At 52.4% G+C, this 21268-nt stretch overlaps 1 protein-coding gene and 1 long non-coding RNA gene across 9 annotated transcripts in view; one reads left to right on the top strand and one right to left on the bottom strand.

Annotated features, from left to right (window-relative positions):
- NUMBL (NUMB like endocytic adaptor protein) overlaps positions 1–21268 on the top strand; it is a 25302-nt gene extending 4034 nt beyond the window's left edge. For 3 of the 8 annotated variants that reach the window (XM_077982833.1, XM_077982835.1, XM_077982831.1), the window contains exons 2-10: positions 759–843; positions 3134–3273; positions 4848–4922; positions 5014–5088; positions 6733–6873; positions 10079–10268; positions 14070–14372; positions 17715–17837; positions 19822–21268. In XM_077982833.1, the coding sequence (XP_077838959.1) occupies positions 759–843; positions 3134–3273; positions 4848–4922; positions 5014–5088; positions 6733–6873; positions 10079–10268; positions 14070–14372; positions 17715–17837; positions 19822–20486 (1797 nt within the window). In that variant the 3' untranslated portion in view covers positions 20487–21268. Of the gene's footprint in view, positions 1–758; positions 844–3133; positions 3274–4847; positions 4923–5013; positions 5089–6732; positions 6874–10078; positions 10269–14066; positions 14373–17714; positions 17838–19821 lie in introns of all 8 variants that reach the window. The other 5 variants (XM_077982832.1, XM_077982834.1, XM_077982830.1 and 2 more) reach the window with 2 other exon arrangements.
- On the bottom strand, positions 1318–3744 carry LOC144337510 (uncharacterized). Its single transcript, XR_013410699.1, has 2 exons — positions 3696–3744; positions 1318–2373 (listed from the first exon to the last, which is right to left on the bottom strand). It is a non-coding gene; the product is annotated as an uncharacterized LOC144337510 (long non-coding RNA).

Raw genomic sequence — 21268 nt, 5'->3', positions numbered from 1 at the left:
AATGGGTGAACTCTGGGTGTGATTCTATCTGGGTGGGCCTGTGACATCAGTATCTTGGACGGGTGCCTGAGGAAACATAGCTGTCACTGGGTGTGGCCGTGCATGTGCGGCTCTAGTGGGTGTGTCTGGGCCCCGTTATTTGTATATGGCTGAGAATGTGGATGGAAGTGACCAGATTTCAGTGGGTGGTGTGAGCAGGTGTCTGTGGTGGGGACTAAGTGGGCTGGGACGTGCTACATGTATGTGGACAGATGTCTGTAGTAGAGACTATGTGTGTCTGAACATGAATATGTGGCCAGATGTTTACGGTGGCAGCTTTCTGGGGTTGTGACTGTTTCTGTGTATCTGCGATCTAAGGTATGTAGCTGTGATTGCATCTCTGTGTAACCAAGTATATAGGGCTGTTGCCGGATGCTAGGGACACCTGTAGATACATGGATACATACAGCTGGCTGCATACGTGTATAGCCCTGGACTTACATCTAGAGGGCAAGGCCACTCTCATAGCATTCCCTTGGGCAGTGAGGCTCTCCTGAGGCCAGCACATCCCCAACATATGCCCCCCAAACATACCTACTTCTTCCTGGGCCCTTGGAACCAGGTGGCTGATCTCCCTGGTAACAGTTGCTAGGACAACTAGGACTGTCATCAGGGAGCCCAAGATGGAGGGGGCTGACTGAAGTCCAAGTTGGGGTGAGGTATCGGACTGAGCCCCACCCCAGACAAACTTCTCACCTTGTCCTCCCCTACTCGGGCAGGGCGGACCCCGGAGGCCTGAGCGGCACCTGCCCCCAGCCCCGTGTGGGGCCCCGGGGCCCCCAGAAACCTGCAGGACGGATCCAGGTGAGTGACCAGCCTGGGACACGGCAGGGCTGAATGGGTATGTGGTCTTGCCTAGCATGACCAGAGGAGCTGTCCCTGCGATCACATGGGCTTAATCACATTCATGAGTGGACCCCCTCAGGCATCTTCCTCAGCGACTGCCAGAGTCCCACTCATGCACAGACCCACACCCTGACACCCTTACAGCCTCAAGTGCAGGGCCACACTCAGACACTCACATCTGTAGACATACAGTTAGACACACACACACACAAACACAGATCTCTTTCAGATCACGCACACTTGCTAATGCAGTAACACACTTGAACACGTGCTTAAGTAAATGTTCATCACACTAATACACAAACATATATACACATACATAGACACACAGCCACATTCCCAGACAACACCCAGATTCACAGGTGACCACAGACGCTCGCTGGATACAGACTCTGAGATACATACTCTCAAGAGACACACTGTTGGCTGGGCGCGGTGGCTCAACGCCTATAATCCCAGCACTTTGGGAGGCTGAGGTGGGCAGATCACCTGAGGTCGGGAGTTCGAGACCAGCCGGACCAACATGGAGAAACTCCGTCTCTATTAAAAATACAAAATTATCCAGGGGTGGTGGCGCATGCCTGTAATCCCAGCTACTCGGGAGGCTGAGGCAGGAGAATTGCTTGAACGCGGGAGGCAGAGGTTGCTGTGAGCCGAGATCGCGCCATTACACTCCAGCCTCCATTCCCAACAAGAGCAAAACTCTGTCTCAAAAAAAAAAAAAAAAAAAAACCTACTCTTGCAGAGTCTGACAACACACACAGACCCACATTTCTACAGATGACAGTCACACTTTCACAGACAGCACCCGCGGGCCCAGGCTCTCACAGGGAGCTACGGTTGTGCACAAACACGCACAAACACAGTCTCACAAACAGCACCCAGCACTCTCTCAGGCAACAGTCGCACCCTTAAAAATAACCCTCATGAACACAGTCTCGCTAAAGACAACCTCATGTTCTCACACACCCTAACAGATGCACCACTGCACACAGATACAACCTCTGTGCAATACCCATGCACCCACACTCTAAGATGACAGCCACAGCCACAGTCACACAGGCTCGCCGCCAACAGCTGCACTCTTGGACACAGACAGTCTCGTGGGTCCCTCAGACGCACTCTCAGAGGCAGTATCATCACAGACTCACAGACAATAGCCACACCTTCACACAGAGACATAGCTACATGGATAACAGCCATGGGCACACCCTTTGAAAGACGACAGCCTCATGCTCAAACACAGACACACCCTCCCTCACAGGCAACAGGCACTGAGCCACAAGTTCTCATAGACAACAACGGCACTCTCGGATATAGACGGCAGACACACACAAGCACTCTCAGACATCGATGCCCTTCAGCAACAACCTTCAGGGACTCAGACCCGCAGACAACAACCACACTTTTGGATGCATCCCTCATAGACAGCACTCACAGATGCACACTATCATACACCATTCTCAGACATGCATTCTTCCAAACAGCCTTCAGAAACACTCAGAGACATTACTTGCATGCTCAGATACAGATCCCCTCATAGCTTTCCAGAACATACCATTGCACACTTGCTTACACACACACGTCCCCCTCTGCTGTTGGTGCTCCCAGTCCTGGGACTGTCAGGATGGCTGATCAGTGAAGACTGTCCTAGTGGCTGCCACCTCCATGCCCACTCCACACACCCACAGCGCTGCCTCTGACAGTCGTGGGTGCAAGGCCCCAGAAGCCTTGCCTGGGGACTAGACACAGTTGTCACAGAATGGCTGCGTCTCAGAGTTCCAGAGGCAAGCCACCATCCCCCACACCCCATGCACCTGACTCCCGCACCTCTGACCCATGCAGTTCCCAACTCCTCTGCTGTCCTCTGATCACCCCACTGCCTGACTCTCATACCCCTAAAACCCCTGTGTCCTGACCCCCATGCCCTCCAACCCCCCATGCCCTCCAACCCCCATGCCCTCCTATGTCTGACTTCCCACCCTTTGGATGCTCATGGCCTGGGAATGAGGAAGCATCCACCACACGGACAAGAAGCCCTCCAACGCCCTGAAACCTGTGCCCCATGCCCCCACCCCAGACCTCCCGCCCCTTAGCCCCGTGGTTCTGAATCCGCAGTGCCCAGTGCTCGCACTCGCCTGGCTTCTGTTGGCTCCTTTCCTCATGCTCCTTGAGCACTGGTCTCCCCGTTGAGCTCCATACCTTCTGACCCCCGCCCTTGATCCACATCACTGTCCTATGTCACCAGACGGGGCGGGCACCATGAACAAGTTACGGCAGAGCCTGCGGCGGAGGAAGCCAGCCTACGTGCCTGAGGCGTCGCGCCCGCACCAGTGGCAGGCGGACGAGGACGCAGTGCGGAAGGGCACGTGCAGCTTCCCGGTCAGGGTGAGTGGGCGGGGCGCGGCGGGGCGCGGCGGGGCGTGGACGGGGGTGCTGTGCTGTGCGCATGCACGGCCTGACTGGGACACGCGCTCAAGTCATTTGAAGTTGGTATTAAAAAGCATGAGGCCGGCCGGGCGCCGTGGCTTATGCCTGTAATCCCAGCACTTTGGGAGGCTGAGGCAGGTAGATCACCTGAGGTGAGGAGTTCGAGACCAGCCTGACCAATATGGTGAAACCCCATCTCTACTAAGAATACAAAACTTAGCTGGGCATGGTGCCATCTTGCCATCTCTACTAAAAATACAAAAATTAGCCGGGCGTGGTGCAGGGCGCCTGTAGCTACTGGGGAGGCTGAGACAGGAGAATCACTTGAACCTGGGAGGCAGAGGTTGCAGTGACCCGAGATAGCACCACTGCACTCCAGCCTGGGCGACAGAGCAGACTCTGTCTAGGAAAAAAAAAAAAAAAAAAAAGCGTGAAGTGTGGTGGCGGCTCACACCTGTAATTCCAGGACACTGGGAGGCTGTGGTGGGAGGATAGCTTGAGCCAAGGAGTTCAAGACCAGCCTGGGCAAACACAGAGAAACCCTGTCTCTACAAAAAATAGGCACAGTGGCACGCACCAGTAGTCCCAGCTATTCGCAAGGCTGAGGTGGGAGGCTCACTTGAGTCCAGGAAGGTCGAGGCTACAGTGAGCCTTAATTGTGCCGTTGCACTCCAGCCTAGGCAACAGAGTGATACCCAATCTTGAAAACAACCAACCAACCAAAACACGTTTTCTTGTACCAGCAAACTATCACCTGGAAACTATGATGTCATGTGTAGCATTTGCAAAGTGCTCTACCGTTAAGGGCGTTCTGGTTTAGCCATACCCTATACCTTTACATTCCTATGAGGGGGAGAGCAGGAATCATGGCATGGACTGTGGAGCTCAGCCCCTTCCTGGCTGAGTGATGACTGACCATGGTCACAGCCCCTCCACTACCTTATGTTCCCTTCCCCCGGAAGCAGACTCTGAGTGTGAGGGCTTCATTTGGGAGGTGCAGGAAATGGTGTTGGGAGTGAGGAAAGTAAGGCAGTCAGTAAAGGGTGTGTTATTAAAACTGCAGCTGTGTGCAACTGAGCTTTCCTCTGGGAAACTCGAGGCAACAGTCATCCCACCTGCAGGTGAGGGAGTTGGGGCTCAGGTACCCTAACTCCCGTCAATCATTGCCGGGACTGGCCCAGGCTCTTTCTAGCTGCTTTAGGGTGGGCAGAGCAGCTTTGCATGGCCTGGGGCCAGTCCTCACGCACAGAGATGCAAATGGTGGCTCTCGGGAGGACCATGGTGCCAGGTTAGGGCCCAGGGATATAGCTAGATCTGAATCACTACTACATGCTGTGCTTCAGTTTCCCCATCTGCATGTCTAGACTAGGAATGGGGTGTCCACCTTGTAGAGTTGAGATGCAGAATAAATGATTGCATACACGTCATGCATGTGTTTAGAATATTGTCTGCTGCATGGCAGATGCTCAGTGGGCACGGAGAATGAGTGATTACTGTGCTGTTTCATATCCCTCCATTCCCTCCAACCCAAGTACCTGGGCCACGTGGAGGTGGAGGAGTCCCGGGGAATGCACGTGTGTGAAGACGCGGTGAAGAAGCTGAAGGCGGTGAGTGAGGGGGCTGGCACAAGGGAGGGGGCAAGGTCAGACAGGGAGAGGCACCCTGACCCGGCTCCTTTGTCCCCTTGCCTCTCCCCAGATGGGCCGAAAGTCCGTGAAGTCTGTCCTGTGGGTGTCAGCCGATGGGCTCCGAGTGGTGGATGACAAAACCAAGGTAGGAGGCCTGTGGGGGTGGACACCGGGGGGCCTGTCTGCTCACCCTGCTGGAATCAGAGCGGAGGACGCCTTCCCACCTCCTCTGCACATCCCTCCCTCAGGGACCTTCTAGACGATGCCGTGTGCTCCCTCAGTCATCATAACTCAGGAATAAATGCAGTGATTATTTGGGAACTGGCATAGGCTGTGGGTGAGAGAGACTGGAGCAGCTGCCTCAGCTCCGATCCCAGCTTAGGGCCCCTGGGCATGAGATTTAACCTCTCTGGGTCTCGGTTGTGTCATCTAAAAAATGGGGATTATAGGCCGGGAGCGGTGGCTCATGCCTGTAATCCCAGTACTTTGGGAGGCCAAGGAGGGGGGATCACCTGTGGTCAGGAGTTTAAGACCAGCCTGGCAATATGGTGAAACCTCATCTCTACTAAAAATACAAAAATTAGCCAGATGTGGTGGTGCACGCCTGTAATCCCAGCTACTTGGGAGGCTGAGGCAGGAGAATCGCTTGCATCCGAGAGGTGGAGGTTGCAGTGAGCTGAGATCATGCCATTGCACTCCAGCCTGGGCAACAACAGCGAAACTCCATCTCAAAAAAAAAGGAGTGGGGGTGGGATTATCATAGACCCTACCATTAAGTGAGAAAGCATATGCAAGTTGTTTGAAATGGTGCCTGGCTGGGAGGGCCCCTTGAAGCCAGGAGTTCAAGATCAGCCTGTGAAAAGGAGCAAGGTTCCATCTATACAAAATAATTTTTAATACAATTTTTAATGCGGGCTGGGCACGGTGGCTCATACCTACAATCCCAGCACTTTGGGAGGCTGAGGCGGGTGGATCACCTGAGGTCAGGAGTTCGAGACTAGCCTGACCAAGATGGTGAAACTCCACCTCTACTAAAAATACAAAAATTAGCCAGATGTAGTGATGCGTGCCTGTAATCCCAGCTACTTGGGAGGCTGAGACGGGAGAATCGCTTGAACCCAGGAGGCAGAGGTTTCAGTAAGCCAAGATCACACCACTGCACTCTAGCCTGGGTGACAGAGCAAGACTTCTTCTGGGAAGAAAAAAATTATTTAATAGGGTCTGGTACATCGTACATAACTGCTCAGATCAATGAATGTTAGCTGTTAAGTGTTTGTTGTCACCCTGCCCAGCCAGAAGGAAGCACTATGAGGCCACGATCTAGGTATCTGTTTGCTCACCTTGAATCCCCTGCCCCCAGCCCAGAGACTGCCCTAGGAGGTGCCCAGGACATGCTGAGAGTTGGGTTAATGACAGAACAAGGCCACCACTTTTGCAAGGCAGTTTCCTCAGCCCAAAATACTGTTCCTTGACTTTTTTTCCTAGTTAATACCTGCTTCAGGAAGCCCTGTCTGACTAACCCCAAGCCGGCTTTTGCCACGCTGGCCCTGACCCCTCTGCCTGGGCCTCCGTCATCACATCCTGCCTGTACTCTGGGCTGCCCATCTCGTGATGGGTCTGATCTTCCCTCTGACCTGGGAGCCCTCTGCAGGCAGGGCACAGGGTGTCTCAGTGACTGCTGGGTCCCTACCCCGTTCAGGACGGGATTTCAGCAGACACGGAGAGAATGTTGAGTGAATACTCGAAAGACAGTTCACACTCTTCTCCTGGCCTCCCTGGCCCCTCCTAGGATCTTCTGGTAGACCAGACCATCGAAAAGGTCTCCTTTTGTGCTCCTGACCGCAACCTGGACAAGGCTTTCTCCTATATCTGCCGTGATGGGACCACCCGCCGCTGGATCTGCCACTGTTTTCTGGCACTCAAGGACTCCGTGAGTATTGCCACAGCTGGCCGGCTCTTCCCTCCCATGCCCTGGCATCCCAGCCCCACCCTGACAAGCTTCCTCCATTCAGGCACGTCACTCACCTCTGTGTGCCCAGTTTCCTCATCTGGAGGAGAGGGTATACTCAGTTCCCAATTTAGAGTATTCACGTGAGGGCCGGGTGCAGTGGCTCATACCTGTAATCCCAGCACTTTGGGATGCTGGGGCGGGTGGATTGCCTGAGCTCAGGCTTTCAAGACCACCCTGGACCACATGGTAAAATCCCATCTCCACTGAAATACAAAAAATTAGCCAGGTGTGGTGGTGCACACCTGTAGTCCTAGCTACTCAGGAGGCTGAGGCAGGAGAATCACTTGAGCCCAGGAGGTGGAGGTTGCAGTGAGCCAGAATTGCACCACTGCACTCCAGCTTGGGTGACAGAGTGAGACTCCATCTCAAAAAAAAAAAAAAAAAAAAGAGTATTGGCTGGGCACGGTGGCTCAGTGGCTCACACCTATAATCCCAGCACTTTGGGATTACAAAGTGCTGGGATTACAGGTGTGAGCCACCCCACCCGGCAATATTTTTAATTTAATTAATTAATTAATTTATTTATTTTTTATTTTATTTTTTTTTTTGAGACGGAGTCTCGCTGTGTCTCCCAGGCTGGAGTGCAGTGGCGTGATCTCGGCTCACTGCAAGCTCCGCCTCCCGGGTTCACGCCATTCTCCCGCCTCAGCCTCCCAAGTAGCTGAGACTACAGGCGCCCGCCACCACGCCTGGCTAGTTTTTTATATTTTTAGTAGAGACGGGGTTTCACCATGTTAGCCAGGATAGTCTCGATCTCCTGACCTCATGATCCACCTGCCTCGGCCTCCCAAAGTGCTGGGATTACAGGCTTGAGCCACCGCGCCCGGCCAATTAATTTATTTAATGAGACAAGGTCTCTCTCTGTCACCCAGGCTGGCGTGCAGTGGTGCAGTCTCACCTCACTGCAACCTGGGTTCAAGTGATTCTCCCACCTCAGCTTCCTGAGTAGCTGGGACTACAGGCACATGCCACCATGCCCAGCTAATTTTCTGTATTTTTTGTAGAGACAGGGTTTCACCATGTTGCCCAGGCTTGTCTGGAACTCCTGGACTCAAGTGATCCACTCACCTTGGCCTCCCAAAGTGCTTGGATTACAGGCGTGAGCCGCTTGGATCAGTAGTTCATTACTTACTTTTTTTTTTTTTTTTTGAGACAGAGCGAGACTGGAGTACAGTGGCACGATCTTGGCTCACTGAAACCTCCACCTCCCGGGTTCAAGCAATTCTCTTGCCTCAGCCTCCATAGTAGCTGGGATTACAGGTGCCTGCCACCACGCCAGGCTAATTTTTGTATTTTTAGTAGAGACAGGGTTTCACCATGTTGGCCAGGCTGGTCTCAAACTCCTGGCCTCAAGTGATTCGCCTGCCACAGCCTCCTAAAGTGCTGGGATTACAGGTGTGAGCCACTGTGCTTGGACCATCTGATACTTTTTGTAGGCATCGGACTACTTCCCGCTCCATATTTCAGCATGCACACCATTAAGTATAATTTGTATTTGTTTCCAGATTTTTTTTTTTTCCTTCAAAGCGAAAGATATAATTGTCTTAGTTCAGGCCGCTGTAACCAAATGGTGTAGACTATGTGGCTTAAATGACAAACATTTGTTTCTTGCACTTCTAGAGGCTGGATGCCTGAGGTCAGGGTGTCAAATGGCTCATTTCTTGGTGAGGGCTCTTTTCCTGGTTTGCAGATGGATGCCTGCTTTCTGTATCTTCACCTGGCAAGGTGGAGGGGAGATCTCATGTCTTTTTCTCTCTTTTTTTTTTTTTTTTTTTTTTGAGACAGAGTCTTGCTCTGTCGCCCAGGCTGGAGTGCAGTGGCGCGATCTCGGCTCACTGCAAGCTCCACCTCCCGGGTTCACGCCATTCTCCCGCCTCAGCCTCCGAGTAGCTGGGACTACAGGCGCCCGCCACCACGCCCGGCTAGTTTTTTTTTTTTGTATTTTTAGTAGAGACGGGGTTTCACCATGTTAGCCAGGATGGTCTCGATCTCCTGACCTCGTGATCCACCCGCCTCGGCCTCCCAAAGTGCTGGGATTACAGGCTTGAGCCACCGCGCCCGGCCTTTTTCTCCTTTTTAAGGGCATTAATCCTGGCCAGGCATAGTGGCTTATGCCTGTAATCCCAACACTTTGGGAGGCGCAGGTGGGCAGATCACCTGAGGTCAGGAGTTCGAGTCCAGCCTCGCCAACATCGTGAAATCCCATCTCTACTAAAAATACAAAACTTAGCCGGGCGTGGTGGTGCATGCCTACACCAGCTACTGGGAGGCTGCGGCAGGGGAATTGCTTGAAGCCGGGAGGTAGAGGTTGCAGTGAGCTGAGGTTGTGCCGCTGCACTCCAGCATGAGCGTCAGAGTGAGACCCTGTCCTAGAAAATAAATAAATAAATAAGGGCACTAATTCCATCATGAGGATCCCACCTCATGATCTAACATAACTCTCATTGTCTCCCAAAGGCCTACACCCAAATACCAGCACATTGTGAATGAGGGCTTCAGTGTTTGAATTGGGAGAGAAACACACATTTAGTCCATAGCAATGCACAAGCCTTCAGTGTACAGTCAACGAATTTTGACAATTGCATACACCCATGTAACCAAACCCCTGTCAATATCTAGAACATTGCCAGCACCCAATCATCCCTTCATACCCTTTCCAGTCATTCCCCACCCCATAGGAAACTACCACTATTCTGACTTTCTTTTTTTGAGACAGAATCTCGTTCTGTCACCCAAGCTGGAGTGCAGTGGTGCAATCATAGCTCCCTGCAGCCTTGACCTCCTGGGCTCAAGGGAACCTCCTGCCTCAGCCTCCCAAAGTGCTAGCATTACAGGAGAGAGCCACCACTCCTGGCCTGTTCTGACTTTTTTCACCATAGATTAGTTTTGTCTCTTCTGGAATTTCCGGTAAGTGGAGCCACACAACAGGCTCCTTGGTTTCTGGCTTCTCTCACTTGGAGCTGTCATTTCCAGCCCTTCCTCGTGGTGCAGATGAGCACTGAGGCCCAGAGAAGTGCAGGGACTCATCCAGCGCGATCCAGTACCTAGTGGCTGTAACCCAGTGCCCCTGGCCCCTGTCCGCCCTGCCCAGCACCTCTAACCCCCGCCCATCCTCTCCCCACAGGGCGAGAGGCTGAGCCACGCCGTGGGCTGTGCTTTTGCCGCCTGCCTGGAGCGAAAACAGCGACGGGAGAAGGAATGTGGGGTCACGGCCGCCTTCGATGCCAGCCGCACCAGCTTCGCCCGCGAGGGCTCCTTCCGCCTGTCTGGGGGTGGGCGGCCTGCTGAGCGAGAGGCCCCGGACAAGAAGAAAGGTGGGTGTTGCCCTGAGCACCAGCAGGGCACAGAGTGGGCACAGGGTACCCAAGGTCGGGGGGTGGGGGGCTTCAGAGGTACAGGGACTCAACAGTTTACAAAGCGGGGGATGCTTCAGGCCAGGCGCCATGGCTCACGCCTGTAATCCCAGCACTTTGAGAGGCCAAGGTGGGCAGATCACTTGAGGTCAGAAGTTCGAGACCAGCCTGGGCAACATGGTGAAACCTCGTCTCTACTAAAAATACAAAAATTAACCGGGCATGGTGGCCTACACCTGTAATCCCAACTACTTGGGAGGGTGAGGCAGGAGGATTGCTGGAACCCTGGAGGTGGAGGTTGCAGTGAGCCAAGATCACACCACTGCACTCCGGTCTGGGCAGTAGAGTAAGACTCTGTCTTTTTTTGAGACAGAGTCTTGCTCTGTCACCCAGGCTGGAGTGCAAGGGTGCGATCTTGGCTCACTGCAATCTCCACCTCCTGGGTTCCAGCAATTCTCCTGGCTCAGCCTCTCGAGTAGCCAGGATTACAGGCATGGCTAATTTTTGTATTTTTATTAGAGACAGGGTTTCCCCATGTTGGCCAGGCTGTTCTCAAACTCCTGACCTCAGGTGATCCACCTGCCTCGGCCTCCCAAAGTGCTGGGATTACAGGCGTGAGCCATGGCGCCTGGCCTTCTCAGGACTTTCCAACCTGTGTATCAAGACCTGTGAAGCCAATTTGCTGTACTGTAGCTGGCATTTTTTGTTTTGTTTTCTGAGTTGAGGTCTAATTCTGTTGCCCAGGCTGGAGTGCAGTGGCGTGATCACAGCTCCCTGCAGCCTCAAACTCCTGGGCTCAGGTAATTCTCCTGCCTCAGCCTCCAGGTAGCTGGGAATATGGGCACGCACCACAGCATCTGGCTAGTTTTATTTTTAGGTTTTGTAGAACTGGGATCTTGCTGTGTTTCCCAGGCTGGTCTCAAAACTCCTGGCCTCAAATGATCCTCCCACCTCAGCCTCCCAAAGCACTGGTGTTATAGGTATGGACAACTGGGCCCAGCCCATGTGGCTGGCATTTTAAAAAATGAAATCAACCTGGGCAACATAGGGAAACCCTGTCTCTACAAATCATTAAAAAATTAGCCAGGCATGGTGGTGCAGCCTGTGGTCCCAGCTACTCAGGAGGCTGAGGCAGGAGGATCACCTGGGCCCAGGAGGTAGAGGCTGCAGACAGCTGCGATTGTGCCACCACACTCAAACCTGGGTGACAGACAGAGTAAGACCCTGTCTCAAAAAAAAAAAATGAGGCCGGGTGCGGTGGCTCAAGCCTGTAATCCCAGCACTTTGGGAGGCCGAGACGGGCAGATCACGAGGTCAGGAGATCGAGACCATCCTAACATGGGCTAACATGGTGAAACCCCGTCTCTACTAAAAAATACAAAAAACTAGCCAGGCGAGGTGGCGGGCACCTGTAGTCCCAGCTACTTGGGAGGCTGAGGCAGGAGAATGGCATAAACCTGGGAGGCGGAGTTTGCAGTGAGCCGAGATCCGGCCACTGCACTCCAGCCTGGGCGACAGAGCAAGACTCCGTCTCAAAAAAAAAAAAAAAAAAAGAATTTAAAAACAATGAAGTAGAGAATCATAGAAAATATCAGAGTATATTGAATGGCATAAGGGTTAAATATAATTTAATGATACTTTTATTTGAGTGTGAGAGAGTGTGTGTGTGTGTGTGTGTGTGTGTGTGCGCGTGTACATGTAAGAGGCTACCATATAAAAGATACCTCTTACTCTGGATTGCCATCAAGAAAGTTTGAAACATACTTGGTAAAACTAACTTTCTAGGTAAATGGTTACTTTGTAAGTTCTAAAACTGTGTGTGTGTGTATGTGTGTGTGTGTGTGTTTAAATTATAATTGTATGTATGTCCTGAGTCACCATATAATTTAATTAATTTATCTATTTATTTTTTACTGTGAATTCTAGTTTACGTTTTTTGGGAAAACACTACTTAGAATTTACAAAGAATTTACCATTGGAAACTGATCCTGATTAAGGGAGACGAATGAGATTTGACAGGTATTAATAGGTGCAAGATGTGATCCTGAATTGGATCCTGGATTGTAAGGGGAAAAAAAAGAACATCTTTTTTTTGAGACAGAGTCTCTCTCTGGCACCCAGGCTGGAGTGCAGTGTCGCCATCTCAGCTCACTGCAACCTCCGCCTCCTGGTTTCAAGCAGTTCGTATGCCTCAGCCTCCTGAGTAGCTGGGATTACAGGTGCCCACCACCACACCCAGCTAAGTTTGTTTGTTTTATTTTTCTTTTTTGGAGACAGAGTCTCGCTCTGTTGCCCAGGCTGGAGTGCAATGGTGTGATCTTGGCTCACTGCAACCTCTGCCTCTCGGGTTCAAGCAATTCTCCTGCCTCAGCTTCTGGAGTAGCTGTAATCCCAGGCATGTGCCACTACACCCAACTAATCTTTTTTTGTATTTTTAGTAGAGATGGTATTTCACCATGTTGGCAAGGCTGGTCTTGAACTCCTGGCCTCAAGTGATCCTCCCACCTCGGCCTCTCAAAGTGCTGGGATTATAGGCATGAGCCACTGTGTCCAGGCATGCTTTTGTTGGATTCCAAAACATTTAACATTCACCACCTAAACTGACCCTCTCGGAGGCTTGGGAAGTAGCATGAGATGTTTATCCCAGGTTTCTAGTTGGCAAACTGGAGCCCAGAGAGGGGAGGGGACTTACTGAGGTCACACAGTGAGTGGGGGCAGAGGTGGTTTCCTGGTTCCAACCTGTCCTGGGCTGTTTCCACTACCCTGGGCCAGACCTGCATGGGTGCCCCATTGTGTCACGATGGGAGAAGCAGCACTGGGCGACATCCTTCTGGGAGGGTCTCTCTGGGCCCGAGTTTAATCTCCATGGTATTCAGGCCGCAGCTCGGGGAGGCCCTGGTAGGAGGGTAGGTGTGTGTTCATAGTTTGGCAGGGGTGAGGGGAGCCCTGCCCTTGAAGAGCCTGCCTCTCCTGCTGAGTAGGGAGGTCAGGCTTCCTCCCAGAGGACAGAGAACAGTCTCAGAGTGGAGGGAGCCAGGCTGAGAGACCAGAACAATCTGGAAAGCTTCTCAGAGGATGAAGCATCCAAGCCATGTCTAGAATGACTGGAGGAAGGGAGGAGCTCCTTGAGGTGGGAAGAAGGCTGGGAGGTGGGAGACAGAGGGGAACAGACAGTGACAGAGAAAGACATGATACAGAGAGCGAGGCCAGAGGGAGACAGGGTGGGCAGTCATTTGGAGCATGGGCTCCAGAGTCAGTCTGTCCTTTCCTAGCAGTGTCATTTGGAGCATATCACCCTGGGCCTTTGCTGGGTCTCAGTTTCCACATCTGTAAAATGAGGATCGTATCAACCCCATGTGTAGTCGTGTGGATTGAATGAGTTAATACTTGCAAAGCATCTGGAACAATGCCTCATACGTTATTCTGGCACCAAATAAGTGTTTGTTAAATGATCGGAAAGGGAGATAGAGGGTCTCCGAGGGAAGAATAGTGAGAGCAGCAGGGCAAGACAGAAAGGGGCAGGAAGCTGGCGAGACACAGAGGGTGAGCCTGGGGGACGGTTTTCCAAGGGCCTCCTGGGGAAGGGGATCTTGACTTGGGTGGGAGTGAGGGATATCTCAAGGCTTTGACTAGCTTGTCATACGGGCAGGACTCACTGACAAGGAAGGCAGCCTTGGAGAATGACCCAGAGAACCAGGCGGGCGAGGCCTTGAATGCCATGGTGAGATACCTAACCATCCATCTCCCCCATGTCTCCAGCAGAGGCAGCAGCTGCCCCCACTGTGGCTCCTGGCCCTGCCCAGCCTGGGCACGTGTCCCCAACACCAGCCACCACATCCCCTGGTGAGAAGGGTGAGGCAGGCACCCCCGTGGCTGCAGGCACCACTGCGGCCGCCATCCCCCGGCGCCATGCCCCCCTGGAGCAGTTGGTTCGCCAGGGCTCCTTCCGTGGGTTCCCAGCACTCAGCCAGAAGAACTCACCTTTCAAACGGCAGCTGAGCCTACGACTGAATGAGCTGCCATCCACGCTGCAGCGCCGCACTGACTTCCAGGTGAAGGGCACAGGTGAGCCCTGGGCCCAGTGGGAAAGGGCACTGGAATCAATTGGCACTATCTGATGTGGGCAAGGGATAGAGGCGAGATGGTTCACACTGTGATTGATTTGCACTGTCTGCCATGGGCAAAGGAGAGAGAGGTGGAACATGTCATGATCGATTAGCAGTGGGCAAGGGAGAGGAAGGAGACAGCACAAATCAGGATTGATAAACCATGTCTGCTCTGAGTAAGGGATAGCAGAAAGGCCTCACAAGTTATGATCAATTAGCAATGTCTGGTGTGGTTAAGGAAAAGGAGAAAGATGACGCGCGTCATGATTAGTTAGTAAAGTCCACTATGGACAAAGAAGTCGGGCATGGATAAGGAAGTTTGCCATGGGCCAGGGAAAGAAGAGAAGCAACACTGTTGGCCTGTTTTTCCTCAGAAATAGACTGAAGCACTGTAAGTTAATGCGTGCTCTCTCCCTCCAAGCATTTGCCTATGAAATCTGGCTAAGTGAAGGATACAGGTATTCCTCAGGCTCTAAGGAAAGGAGGATTGCGATGGATTAGCAATGTCTGCCTAGGGCAGAGAGCATCAAGGGATGGCAAAAAAGGCATCACAAATCATGATCAATTAGCAATGTCTGCTGTGGTTAAGGAAAACAAGAAGGATGGTGCACATCATGATTGGTTAGCAATCATGATCTCCTTACAGTGTGTGTCATGGGCAAGGGAGAAGAGAGAGTAGGAAGAGTGTTATGTTTTTACCCAAAGGGGAGACTCCCAGAATTGGTCAGTAGAAACATGACATGCAGGGCACCAGTGAGCTCAGAGATCCCAGGGGTCAGGGGGCATAGTGATGGATCAGGGATATTTGTTGTGGGCACAGAGTTGAGCAGAGGCAGTACCCATCATGAAAAGGAGCAGCACATCATAATTGATTGGCATTGTCTGCCATGGCTGGTGATAGGAGAGAGGAGATATAAAGGTCGTGTTTTACTTGGAGGGAAGATGGAGTTACAAGGATCTGTTTCTTCTAGCACTTGGTCAGGGGAGCCATGAAGTCTGGACAGGTGATGGGTAAGGTGAGCAAAGAGCTCCGTGGAGCAAAAATCGTGTTTGATTACTAATGTCTGCCGTGGGCCAGGGAAAGGAGACAGGTGGTATACATCATGATCTAAAAGTGATGTCCAGCCAGGTGCAGTGGCTCATGCTTGTAGTCCCAGGACTTTGGGAGGCCAAGGCAGGCAGATCACTTGAGCCCAAGAGGGGTTCAAGGATCCCTTGAGGCAGATGACTTGGCTAAACCCTGTCTCTACAAAAAAATACAAAAACTAGTCTAGTGTGGTGGCGCATGCCTGTAGTCTTAGCTACTCAGGAGGCTGAGAAAGGAGAATTGCTTGAGCCCAGCAGATTGAGGCTGCAGTGAGCTCAGATTGCACCACTTCACTCTAGCCTGGGCAACAGAGTGAGATCCTGTCTCAAAAAAAAAAAAAAAAAAAATTGAGAACAATGTCTGCCATGGGAAAGGAAGAAGATAGAAGTGGCATGCTACTGAGTTTTGCCTGAGGGAGGCAGGCAGAAGGGCTCTCTTCCCCACCAGCAGCCAGTGAAGCCATGTGGTCTGGCCCACACTCTTGTTCCTGGATGCCAAATCTGCATCGCCTACCCATTATGGCCTTGGGGATTGGTGTGGGAGAGTGTTGAGCTGTATCCAGGAGGCTGGGCTGCTCCAAAAGGTAACCGGTGAGCAGGTGCCCACCCTTGTTGAGAGTGACGCACACTCACTCCATGCCTGCAGCACTCCTGGGCCATCACACACCCTCACATTTGCTGTCCTTACGCAGCCTGACATCAGGCACACTCCCCAGGCTGTCACACGCGCTCCTGAGAGGTGGCAGGAGCTCCAGGCTTTATTTAGAAGCCTCACACTCCTGTGGCCAGCTGCACGCTCACTTGGATGTGACATGCCACACAGAAATTTCACATACATAGACATCGTACCCTCACACACATGTCACACATGCTCAGAAGTCACAAACTCAGAGTCAGGTATACTCTCAAGTCACGCACACTCCAAAATCACAGAGTCAGAAGTCACACATGGCCAGACGTGGTGACTCACACCTGTAATCCCAACACTTTGGGAGGCCAAGGAGGGAGGATCACTTGAGCTCAGGAGTTTGAGACCAGCCTGGGCAGCACAGCAAGATCTCATCTCTACAAAAAAATTAAAAAAATTAACCTTTATTGTTAACCAGGTGCAGTGGCATGCACCTGTAGTCACAGCTACTCAGGAAGATTGCTTGAGCCTGGGAGGCAGAGGTTGCAGTGAGCCAAGATTGTGCCACTACACTCCAGCCTGGGCAACAGAATGAGACCCTGTGTCAAAAATAAATAAATATTTTTTAAAAAGAAACACACTCAGATTTACACACCTTCATAGATCACACACCCAGATTTATGCAAACTCCAAAGCCACATGTGCAGATTCATGCACACCTGCAAACACACTCGTACATCACACGGCAGATGCACTCACACCTGGGGGTCACGCATCAGGACGCCACACACCTGGACTCCAGTCACACTCAGATGCCACAACCTCAGAAGCTGCATGCCTGTTTGGATGAACATGCACAATCATTGTTGACATTGGCTGTCCCACCTGGGCGCCCCCACAGCACACCTGCAGACACCTACGGCCAGTTCTGATGTTCACTGGAGCATCTGCATGACCCCTTGGAGACAGCCATTGGCTAAAACGTCACAGACATGTGTCACACACCACACATGGCAGTCCTTAATTGTTTATTTGGATGGTACCTGTGCTCATCCCAAGCCCTCGCGGGGCCGCCATGCCTGCTCAGTGTCTCCTGCCTTGCTGGCACAGGCACATCTCTGCTCTCATGATGTTTGCCATAGGTCAGGCTGGGTGGGGTGGACAGGGCCCCACTTCTCTGCCCAAAGCTGGACAAATGATCCCCAGCCAGTGAGCGGCCATGCCACAATCCATTCAGACTGGGCCCATGTCCTTGCCATGCACGTGGTTGGGCATATTTTTAAACTAATATATGTTGCTAAATGTTTTAGACATCTCTTCTGGTTTGTGGCCGCACACAAATCTTGAGGTCCTTGGTTTGGGGTCCCTGTTACTGTCAACCATCAAATGTCACACAGTAAGTTGATCGTTCTGCCATTCAGATGTGACACACACGTGTGCAGTTATTTGGCGGTCATGGCCACTTAGTTACTACAGCAGGAAAGGATACAGGTCACAAGAGAGGGCCACCAAGGGCGTGGGATAAAGGGTGGGGCTGCAGCAGGGCCTGGGCCTGTTTGCTGACCTCCGTCCTGCCCTGCTTCCCAGTGCCTGAGATGGAGCCTCCTGGCGCCAGCGACAGTGACAGCATCAACGCTCTGTGCACACAGATCAGTTCATCTTTTGCCAGTGCTGGAGCACCAGCACCAGGGCCACCACCTGCCACAACAGGTAAAGCCAGGCTTTCTACTGGGCAGACACCCTGCATGTCCTTCCTGTACCCCCTCCTCTATCCAGGGCTACCCAGACACTCCAGGGGTCTTGGGATCCTACAGGCTTAGAATCATGGATCACCTCAGAGCCAGGGGATCATCCTAGAACCATGGATCATCTTAGAGCCATGGGATTACGTGAGAATCATGTGATTATTTTAGAACCATGGACCATCTTAGAGCCAGGGGATCATCCTAGGTCCGTGGATCATCTTAGAGTCATGGGATTACCTCAGAATCATGCAATCACCTTAGAACCAGAGATCATCTTAGAGCTATGGGATTACCTGAGAATCACGCGATCACTTTAGAACCATGGATCATCTTAGAGTCAGGGGATTATCCTAGATCCATGGATCATCTTAGAGCCATGGGATTACCTCAGAATCATGTGATCACCTTAGACCCAGGGATCATCTTAGAGCCAGGAGATCAGCCTAGAACCATGGGATTATCTGAGAATCATGTGATCATCTTAGAGCCATGGATCATCTCAGAGCCCTTGATCATGTTAGAGCTATGGAATCCCTGTAGAACCATGGGATCCCCTTAGAACCATGGATCATCTTAGAGTCAGGGGATTATCCTAGATCCATGGATCATCTTAGAGCCATGGGATTACCTCAGAATCGTGTGATCACCTTAGACCCAGGGATCATCTTAGAGCCAGGGGATCAGCCTAGAACCATGGGATTATCTGAGAATCATGTGATCATCTTAGAGCCATGGATCAACTCAGAGCCCTTGATCATTTTAGAGCTATGGAATCCCTGTAGAACCATGGGATCCCCTTAGAACCAAGGGATCATCCTAGAACTATGGATCATCTTAGAGCCATAGGATCACCTTAGAAACACAGATCATCTTAGAGCCAGAGGATCATCCTAGAACCATGGATCATCTTAGAGCCATGGGATTAGCTGAGAATCAAGTGATCACCTTAGAACCATGATTTATCTTAGAGATACGGGATCATCTTAGAGCCATGGGGTCATCTCAGAGGCATGGGCTCATCCTAGAATCTTGGGATCACCTTAGAGCTCAGAGATCGTTTTGGAACCATGGAATCCTTGAGAACCGTGTATCATCTTAGAGCCATGGGCTTATCCTAGAACCACAGGAGCACCTTAGAATCTCAAACGCTGTAAATGTAGAATTCGAGAATCTTAGAAAGCCCCACCCTAAACTGTCAGACCTTACTATGTTAGGATAATATTATACATGTGGAGAAAGATCCATGCAATCTTAGAATCTTAACTCCTAAAACAATACATTCTGAAAGTATTAGAGAATCAAGGGTGATATTCAAAATAGTGAATGCCAGCTGGGTGTGGTGGCTCATGCCTGTAATCCTAGTACTTTGGGTGGCCGAGGTGGGGGGATCACTTGAGATAGGAGTTTGAGTCCAGCCTGGGCAACATGTTGAAACCTTGCCTCTACTAAACATACAAAAAATCAGCTGGGTGTGATGGTGCGCGCCTGTAATCCCAGCTACTCAGGAGGCTGAGGCACGAGAATTGCTTGAACCTGGGAGGCGGAGGTTGCAGTGAGCCGAGATAGGGCCACTGCATCCCAGCCTGGGCAACAGAGTGAAACTCTCTCAAAACAGACAAACAAAACAAAATAGTGAATCCCAGGTTTGGCACTGACCAGTCAGAAGGGCAGTGGAGCTAGGAGGATGTCAGTCCTACTTAGACTTTCCCATCATAGGACCTTAGAAGCTCAGAATTGTATGTTCTTAGCACTCCAGAGCCATTATGTGGTCCAGAATGGTGAAGTCACCTGCCTGAAGTCAGCAAGCTAGGGAGGTGCAGAGCTGGGATTCAGAGGCAGGCGGTCTGGCTCCAGAGTCTGTGCTCTGATCCCCACACCATGCCAGTTCCCAGCCTGAGGTTCTTCTGCTGAAGCCCTTGCCCCCTCACCTATCCCTCTCCTCTCTCCAGGGACTTCTGCCTGGGGTGAGCCCTCCGTGCCCCCTGCAGCTGCCTTCCAGCCCGGGCACAAGCGGACACCTTCAGAGGCTGAGCGATGGCTGGAGGAGGTGTCACAGGTGGCCAAGGCCCAGCAGCAGCAGCAGCAGCAGCAGCAGCAGCAGCAGCAACAGCAGCAGCAGCAAACAGTGTCTGTGGCCCCGGTGCCCACCATGCCTCCTGCCTTGCAGCCTTTCCCTGCCCCTGTGGGGCCCTTTGACGCGGCATCTGCCCAAGTGGCCGTGTTCCTGCCACCCCCGCACATGCAGCCCCCTTTTGTGCCCACCTACCCAGGCTTGGGCTACCCACCGATGCCCCGGGTGCCTGTGGTGGGCATCACACCCTCACAGATGGTGGCCAACGCCTTCTGCTCAGCCGCCCAGCTCCAGCCTCAGCCCGCCACCCTGCTTGGGAAAGCTGGGGCCTTCCCACCCCCTGCCATACCCAGTGCCCCTGGGAGCCAGGCCCGCCCTCGCCCCAATGGGGCCCCCTGGCCCCCGGAGCCAGCGCCTGCCCCAGCTCCAGAGTTGGACCCCTTTGAGGCCCAGTGGGCGGCATTAGAAGGCAAACCCACTGTGGAGAAACCCTCCAACCCCTTTTCTGGTGACCTGCAGAAGACATTCGAGATTGAACTGTAGCCCAAGCCGCCCCGCCCACTCCATCATCTCCAGGCGCCCCACGCCTGGGGGTGGAGGCACAACCTCTCCCCTAACCCTGCTCTCTGGGGCTGCGCCCCTCAGCACCCTCTCAACACCCCCCTCTCTCAACCACCCCAACAACCACTACAGAACCAACATTGTGACACCCAGGTTGGAACAGGATGGAATTCAGGGATGGACCCAGCCTCGCTAAGGGAACCATTTCACTGCCGGACTTAGGCTGGCGATGCCCCCTTCCCCCACCCCAGACACAGGGGTTGGCCACAATCCCACTGAATGCCCTTGGTTCACGCTCCATTTCCCAGTTTCTGTTGACCTCCCACCTTCCAGTGTTGGACAGGATGGGGGGGGACACTTGCTTAGGGGCTCTCCTGGGCCCCACACCAGTGCCCACCCCAAATCTGGTCATCTCCTCCCCCCATACACAGCACAAGCTAAGGGCTGCCCTCTGCCCACACGCTGCGTTCACTGCCAATGCTGTAGTCACCCCCATCGCCCTCCAGCTCTGGGGCCCATGTGTTCCTTGGGCCAAGGTCTCATGGGGGCTGGGGCCAAGTTGGGGGCCCAGGAGGCGGGGAGGGGGGAGGAGGAGAAGATGCGCAGTTACCTCATGTCTGTGCCCGCTGGGGAGGGGTCCGGGAAGAAGGGGAAGGGGTTCCTGGCGGGTACTTTTCTATCTTTTATTTCCAGATTTTTTTTGTATCTAAACTTGAAGATTTGTATTATACAAGGACAGCCAATAAAGGAAGAATATAATGGTG

This window comes from Macaca mulatta, chromosome 19 (assembly GCF_049350105.2).
Source record: "Macaca mulatta isolate MMU2019108-1 chromosome 19, T2T-MMU8v2.0, whole genome shotgun sequence".
Taxonomy (NCBI): Eukaryota; Metazoa; Chordata; class Mammalia; order Primates; family Cercopithecidae; genus Macaca; species Macaca mulatta.
Note: the sequence above shows the minus strand (reverse complement) of the source record. Positions and strands in the feature narration are given on the sequence as shown.